Raw genomic sequence first — 8,429 nt, forward strand, 5'->3', positions numbered from 1 at the left:
CTCAGAGAGCGGGGAGGGAAATGGCGCCTATGTTCATCTTCCAAAACAATCGTCTATTGGACAAGACGAGCAACTGGAAATTAGCAAAGTTATAGCCCCAATTCCATAGCGACACAGTATGCTTTCACATATAGACATTAACCATGTATATCAATTGATTTTACTCACTTTGTTTTACGGGTTCGCAGTGAAGTTCAGCTCAGCGTATTATTTATTTTATTTCAGTAGCAAGGGGAAACAAGATGGCTGCCACGTACTTCTGCTCGAACCGGAAACTGTGCTACGTTGGCAACATTGCGCACTGACGTCAATGAACCTCAGTCAGTGAATCCTGGGCCTGGGAAGTAAGAAGTGCAGTGGGGAGAGCAAGTATGTGATACACTGACGATTTTGCAGGTTTTCCTACTTACAAAGCATGTAGAGGTCGGTAATTTTTTTTATCATAGGTACACTTCAACTCTGAGAGACGGAATCTCAAACAAAAATCTAGAAAATAACATTGTATGATTTTTAAATTGGCCCTTATTTGAAGTGTTTCTAAAAATCCCCTATGGGAAAGACCTATGCTAGTATTTGTTGCGTGATGATCCATTGCTGGTGAGCTTGCAAAGCGAACAGTTAATATTCTTGATCACACATGTTTTTTGGAGCTGCATATTTATTTATTATGGCAATCCTATCTCACTACAATTTGATGTTTACGCTGCCCCGATCTAAAAGCTGTACAGAAAATCAACAATCTGTTTGCTAACTCACCCGACCTGTGTTGATTGACAGTTTGCTGGTCCAATCAGAGGGAGATGTTGCGGCTACTGTCTCTGACTGGGTGGAGAATAATTCATGGACTCAGTGCCACAAAATTAGTTACAAAATGTTACAAAACATGGGCAGATAATTTCAAGTCATCAGTCTAAAGTCAATATCGAGTCCCGAGCCTTGAGGCTCCAAGTCGAAGTCAAGTCTAAAGATATTTTATTTTCTATCAACTTGAGTCTGAAGTCATCAAATTTGTCGCCGTGTTCGAGAGCATCAAAGCCGTGATGTGTCATGGGTAAATTGTGACTGACTGATAAACAGATAATAATGAGTCGTTATTTATGATGCAAGGTGATTTGTAGATCAATCCAAATCAAATATAACTTGATTTGATCAGTCATTTGGCAGTCGCCTGCACTGTCGGCTGCAATGTCGAACATGCCCTGTGACACTCGAGTCCACACCTCTGCATATCAGTGTTAATTTCGTCAACAAAAATAATGACTCAAATATTCATCAAACACCTATTTTTCAGTGGCAATTGACAAGACTAAATAGACACAGAAACATCTATAACTAAGTAAAGGGTCTGAATACTTATGTAAATGTGATATTTAAGTATATATATTTTTTGCTTTGTCATTATGGGATGTTGTGTATAGATTGATTAGGGGAGGAAACAATTTAATCAATTTTAGAATAAGGATGTAACGTAACAAAATGTGGAAAAAGTCAAGTGGTCTGAATACCTTCCCGAATGCTCTCTATGTTTGTCATACTTCTGCTGTTGAGAGGACAATAGGATTTTATGCAGAAAAATATGCTGGTAAGAGCCTGCTCCCTGATAGTCTAAAAAAATCAGCAGGGGAGCAACTTTGGTTTTAGGGGAGCAACTTCATTGCAGGGGAGCAACTTCATTCTGTGCAACTTCCAGTGCGCGTTTACTGTGGACACTGATGCTCTACCCGCTTTAAGTTATATTTTTAACAGTGGCCATGTAGGTTACTGTGGCTATTTGATCATTATGTAGACTTACCAGAGTGGCCTACCATAAAAAACAATGGTGAAAATGCATCGAATAACATTTAAACATGGAAATGGCTGTTATATCATTCAGCCTACAGTAGCAGCCAATGTGTGATGTTCATTGTAGGCCTACAATCCAGTCTTTTGAAAAAAAATGAATGGCTTGACATTAGCCTGTTCATCCACTTGTCCTTCAGACAAGGAGGTGACTGAAAATGTTGTTTGATGCAAGAAACCACTTTACAAATCAAATGCATTATTATTCCCATACCATTATTACAGAGAATAAGGCAAAATAAGTCACCCTCTGCCAATAGAGTATTACAGTATGAGTCGTAATACCCATATAACCTAGCCATCAAACAAGGAAATGGTTCTAATTGTTTTCCACCATACATTCTTCCCCTATGGGATTTTAGAAACACTTAACATAAGGTCTGTGTTTAGTGTAGGCTTACCCTGGCACTACGTTTTGACAACCGTGTAAATCCCTCTAGAGAGCAATATTGGGCCAATTTCCAGAACAATTTCCAGAGTTGAAGTCAGAAGTTTACAGGTTGGAGTCATTAAAACTTGTTTTCAACCACTCCACAAATTCTTGTTACAAAACTATAGTTTTGGCAAGTCGGTTAGGACATCTACTATGTGCATGACACAAGTCATTTTTCCAACAATTGTTTATAGACATTATTTCACTTATAATCCACTCTATCACAATTCCAGTGGGTCAGAAGTTTACATACACTAAGCTGACTGTGCCTTTAAACAGCTTGGAAAAGTCCAGAAAATTACGTCATGGCTTTAGAAGCTTCTGATAGACTAATTGACGTTATTTGAGTCAATTGGAGGTGTACCTGTGGATGTATTTCAAGGCTTACCATCAAACTCAGTGCTTGACGTCATGGGGAAATCAAAAGAAATCAGCCAAGACCTCAGAAAAAAAATTGTAGACCTCCACAAGTCTGGTTCATCCTTGGGAGCAATATCCAAACGCCTGAAGGTACCACGTTCATCTGTACAAACAATAGTACGCAAGTATAAACACCATGGGACCATGCAGCCGTCATATCGCTCAGGAAGGAGACGTGTTCTGTGTCCTAGAGATGAACGTATTTTGGTGCGAAATATGCGAATCAATCCCAGAACAACAGTAAAGGACCTTGTGAAGTTGCTGGAGGAAACAGGTACAAAAGTATCTATATCCACAGTAAAACGAGTCCTATAACGACATAACCTGAAAGGCCGCTCAGCAAGGAAAAAGCCACTGCTCCAAAACCGGCATTAAAAAAATCCAGACTACGGTTTGCAACTGCACATGGGGACAAAGATTGTACTTTTTGGAGAAATGTCCTCTGGTCTGATGAAACAAAAATAGAACTGTTTGGCCATAATGACCATCGTTGTGTTTGGAGGAAAATGGGGAGGCTTGCAAGCCAAGAAACACCATCCCAACCGTGAAGCACAGGGGTGGCAGCATCAAGTTGTGGGGGTGCTTTGCTGCAGGAGGGACTGGTGCACTTCACAAAATAGATGACATCATGAGGTAGGAAAATTATGTGGATATATTGAGGCAACATCTCAAGACATCAGTCAGAGAGTTAAAGCTTGGTCGCAAATGGGTCTTCCAAATGGACAATGACCCCAAGCATACTTCCAAAGTTGTGGCAAAATGTCTTAAGGACAACAAAGTCAAGGTATTGGAGTGGTCATCACAAAGCCCTGACCTCATCCTATTGAAGAATTTGTGGGCAGAACTGAAAAAGTGTGTGCGAGCAAGGAGGCCTGCAAACCTGACTCAGTTACACCAGCTCTGTCAGGAGGAATGGGCCAAAATTCCCCCAACTTATTGCGGGAAGCTTGTGGAAGGCTACGTTTGACCCAAGTTCAACCATTTAAAGGCAATGCTACCAAATACTAATTGAGTGTATGTAAACTTCTGACCCACTGGGAATGTGATGAAAGAAATAAAAGCTGAAATAAATCATTCTCTCGTCTATTATTCTGACACTTCACATTCTTAAAATTAAGTGGTGATCCTAACTGACCTAAAACAGGGAATTTTTACTAGGATTGCATGTCAGGAATTGTGAAAACCTGAGTTTAAATGTATTTGGCTAAGGTGTATGTAAACTTCTGACTTCAACTGTATGAGCATTGAGTCCCGTAACTATAACGTGTAGCTATTAAAGGGCGACTACACTTCCTGATTTGACCTCGTTTCAGATTTGGTTCGTTAAGAAATGCTAGCGGCCATGACTGAATTAAAACGTGAGTTGCTTTAGGGGTGTGGCTTGATGTGGGTGTCTCTTGTGTCTGTTCACCTGTCGGAAGAGTTAGCCAAATACTTTTTTGCCAATTAGCTTCAGCTAGCTGGTTTGCAAACGTGGAAAAGTTTATTTAACTTTGGATAACCCATCTCTGGAGATAGTTAGGGACTGTCAATAAATTACACAATGTAAATGGGACAATATTTTTTATATTTACATGTTTTAGTTTTTTTCCTATCATCTTGCAAATATCCGCTTTAGAGAAGACTGAATTGATCCTATTTACACTTTGTTCAGACACTAGAATACATTTTTCTGTCTCATATCGATGCCAAAGGCCCTTTTTAGGATCAGTCACTCTTATTGTGTGTAGATTACTGAAGATTTTTATTTATTTTATCAGTTTTAGAATAAAGCTGTACGGTAACAAAATGTGTAAAAAGTCAAGGGGTTTGAATACTTTCCGAAGGTACTGTAAATTAATGTATTATATGTAGCATTGTACAGATAAGCCAGAGTCATTATCTTCAGACCTAGCTAACATTTTAATATCGGTCTGTGTCATTATGACTTTGGGGAATTATTTATGACACATTGAACTTATTTAATTTGATCAATTCTAGGTGGCAAAGCTAAAAGGGGAGAAGATAGGGATAAAAAATATGGATTGGATCCTGAAAAAGTGGCCAAAATAACTGGCGAGTAGGTTTTTGTTCGTTGATTGCAAATTAGCATTTGAGAGTGTATTGTCATGATATTTTCAAAAGAATATGATTTATGACTCATGGCATGCTACTGTAACTTCAATAATCCCCAAACTGCACACAGAGACATAAATGGTATTCATGAGTTCATCCGATTCTGGGGAAGTAGAAAAACAACCAATAATCTCCAAATCGCCCAGTGTCCCTTTAAAAATTAATACCCCATAACAGGGTTAGGGTCAATTTCAGATGAAGATGTTAAAGGGATAGTTCACTTTTTTTACACCAATGTTGAATGTTTGTGGCCAAATCCCCTCAAGTTAATAGTGGCTAACAACTCGATTACAGTTGGATTACAGTTTCTTCTGGCCCTTAGACTACGTTCAGTGTAAGAAATAATCTGACTGGATATAAACTGTAAAAAAGTTATTGATCCCTTAATTGAATTATAAGGCATTAATGGTCAAGGATTTTTTATTAAACTGAATTTGATATGCTTTTCACATAAACGTTTTCAATTGAAAAAACACATGTGTATTGGGCTTCCCGAGTGCATCGCAGTGCTAGAGGCGTCACTACAGACCCGGGTTCAATCCTGGGCTGTGTCACAACCGGCTGTGATTGGGAGTCCCATAGGATGGAGCACAATTGGCCCAGCGTCGTCCGGGTTAGGGAAGGGTTTGGCCGGGTGGGGGGGCTCATCACGATCATTACTTGGCTCATCGCGCTCTAGCGACACCTTGTGGCTCATTTTTGACTAATATCTCTATAGGATTTGTTTTTTCTTCAGCTGTGTAGTCAACCAATTGAATCAATTTTGTAAATATGTCACTTTCCAAAACAAAGCATTCTCATAGATCATCATACATTTACATTACATTTATGTCATTTAGCAGACGCTCTTATCCAGAGCGACTTACAAATTGGTGCGTTCACCTTAAGACATCCAGTGGAACAGCCACTTTACAATAGTGCATCTAAATCTTTTAAGGGGGAGGGGGGGGGTGAGAAGGATTACTTTATCCTATCCTAGGTATTCCTGAAAGAGGTGGGGTTTCAGGTGTCTCCGGAAGGTGGTGATTGACTCCGCTGTCCTCATATAATGATAACATCCTAGAATGTGGAAAGGGGAAGGAAGGGGTGATGGAGTGCATTTCTTAAAATTGACATCAATGTCCTTTCATTAACAGGAGTACCTACACATACATGTACATAAATATCCATATAAATATATTTAAACATCCAGGCCTTGCTCCCCTGGACATAGGCCAGGCCCAGCCTCCCTGGACACAAGTCAGGCCCTGCCTCCCTGGACACAAGCCAGGCCCAGCCTCCCTGGACACAAGCCAGGCCCAGCCTCCCTGGACACAAGCCAGGCTCAGCCTCCCTGAACACAAGCCAGGCCCAGCCTCCCTGGACACAGGCCTCTGCAAAGTGCACTAACACTATTGGCACAGATGGTAGTGTGCTTGTCTTGTGAGACTGGTAGTGTGCTTGCCTTGTGAGCCTGGTTTGAAACTCTGAACTTCCTTTATCCCTGCCTGAAGGAAGGTGCAGCAAAAAGACACTTACAGAGGTCCCAAGCTCATTGACAATCAGTGAGTCAAAGGAACATGAAATCACTTAGCATTAGCAACCAGGGTGTTCTCTTTCTGTCAGGAAGGAAGGGAGACTCAACCGTGAAAAACAGGTTCAGCTGTCTATCAGCAATGGATCAGTGTGACCAGCAACCTTGCTATCAGCATTACAGATAAAGATGGGGTTAGGATCCGAGACGTTATCACATACTGTAGTCAGGTCCATAATTATTGGCATCCTTGATAAAGATGAGCAGAAAATACTATATAAAATCAATAATATGAGATATGGTGTATGCTAAAAAAGGGGGGGGGTTACATTATGCTATACAATTGCTCAGAGAAAGAGATTTTGTTCAACACAAGTAATAGAAAAACAAATTACTACTTTCCGGCTACCCGGATAAAGCACTAAATAAACTTCAGTTAGTGCTAAATACGGTTGCTAGAATCCTGACTAGAACCAAACAATTTGATCATATTACTCCAGTGCTAGCCTCCCTACACTGGCTTCCTGTCAAGGAAGACTCATCTCTTCAGTGGGTCATATTATTGAGTGTAGTCTGGCCCAGGAGTGTGAAGGTGAACGGAAAGGCTCTGGAGCAACGAACCGCCCTTGCTGTCTCTGCCTGGCCGGTTCCCCTCTTTCCACTGGGATTCTCTGCCTCTAACCCTATTACAGGGACTGAGTCACTGGCTTACTGGTGCTCTTTCATGCCGTCCCTGGGAGGGGTGCATCACTTGAGTGGGTTGAGTCACTGATGTGATCTTCCTGTCTGGGTTGGCGCCTCCCCCCTTGGGTTGTGCCGTGGCGGAGATCTTTGTGGGCTATACTCAGCCTTGTCTCGGGATGGTAAGTTGGTGGTTGAAGATATCCCTCTAGTGGTGTGGGTGGGGTTATATCCTTCCTGTTTGGCCCTGTCCGGGGGTATCATCGGATGGGGCCACAGTGTCTCCTGACCCAGCCTCCAGTATTTATGCTGCAGTAGTTTGTGTCGGGGGCTAGGGTCAGTTTGTTATATCTGGAGTACTTCTCCTGTCCTATCCGGTGTCCTGTGTGAATTTAAGTATGCTCTCTCTAATTCTCTCTTTCTCTCTTTCTTTCTCTCTCTCGGAGGACCTGAGCCCTAGGACCATGCCTCAGGACTACCTGGCATGATGACTCCTTGCTGTTCCCAGTCCACCTGGCCGTGCTGCTGCTCCAGTTTCAACTGTTCTGCCTGTGATTATTATTATTTGACCATGCTGTTCATTTATGAACATTTGAACATCTTGGCCATGTTCTGTTATAATCTCCACCCGGCACAGCCAGAAGAGGACTGGCCACCCCACATAGCCTGGTTCCTCTCTAGGTTTCTTCCTAGGTTTTGGCCTTTCTAGGGAGTTTTTCCTAGCCACTGTGCTTCTACACCTGCATTGCTTGCTGTTTGGGGTTTTAGGCTGGGTTTCTGTACAGCACTTTGAGATATCAGCTGATGTACGAAGGTCTATATAAATACATTTTAAATTATGAAAAAGATATGGGTCAAAATTATTGGCACCTCTGTTTTCAATATTCCTTTTTATGAAATGTTTTAGAGATTGAAGAACACATTGGGAGGTATTTTAGACCATTCCTCCATACATAATATTTCCTGATTTTGTGGTCAATTATCCATTTCTTTGTGAATTTTTTTGTGCTTGGGGTTATTGTCTTGCTGAAATCCACTTGCGGCAAAGTGTCCACTTGCAAGATCCACTTGTGACAAGAGGCATTAATATTTTGGGCTAAAATGTCCTGCTACTTGGTAAAGTTCATGATGCCGTTGACCTTGAGGGGCAGGACCAGCCCGACAGTAATTGGTTTGGGCCGGGCTCGGACTTGCCGCGCTGTGTTAAAAAAATGACATTTGAGTGCCTGTGTGACTGGTGCAAGGTGTCTCTCACTCTTCCCTGCTGCAGCGACCAGGGACCATAGCACAGCAGCAATATTTATCACGCTGCCCGTGGTGATGAAGCTGCAACAAAATTACAGGTATTTCTTACTTATTTTGTCTCTGAAAAGATCTGTTACCAAAATCCCAAATTTGTTTAGGAAAAACATTCCCTATTCCCTCAAA

General features: G+C 41.5%; 1 protein-coding gene and 1 long non-coding RNA gene across 7 annotated transcripts in view; one reads left to right on the forward strand and one right to left on the reverse strand.

Annotated features, from left to right (window-relative positions):
- nfyc (nuclear transcription factor Y, gamma) overlaps positions 1 to 258 on the reverse strand; it is a 46,732-nt gene extending 46,474 nt beyond the window's left edge. For all 6 annotated transcript variants that reach the window (XM_029662881.2, XM_029662879.2, XM_029662882.2 and 3 more), the window contains exon 1: positions 169 to 258. In XM_029662881.2, coding sequence (XP_029518741.2) covers position 169 — 1 coding nt within the window. In that variant the 5' untranslated portion in view covers positions 170 to 258. The remainder of the gene's footprint in view (positions 1 to 168) is intronic.
- A 26-nt stretch (positions 259 to 284) lies between these two features.
- LOC135572426 (uncharacterized) lies at positions 285 to 7,847 on the forward strand. The gene is made up of 2 exons (XR_010464286.1): positions 285 to 369; positions 7,448 to 7,847. It is a non-coding gene; the product is annotated as an uncharacterized LOC135572426 (long non-coding RNA).
- Positions 7,848 to 8,429: the final 582 nt, after the last annotated feature.

This window comes from Oncorhynchus nerka, linkage group LG7 (genome assembly GCF_034236695.1).
Source record: "Oncorhynchus nerka isolate Pitt River linkage group LG7, Oner_Uvic_2.0, whole genome shotgun sequence".
Taxonomy (NCBI): Eukaryota; Metazoa; Chordata; class Actinopteri; order Salmoniformes; family Salmonidae; genus Oncorhynchus; species Oncorhynchus nerka.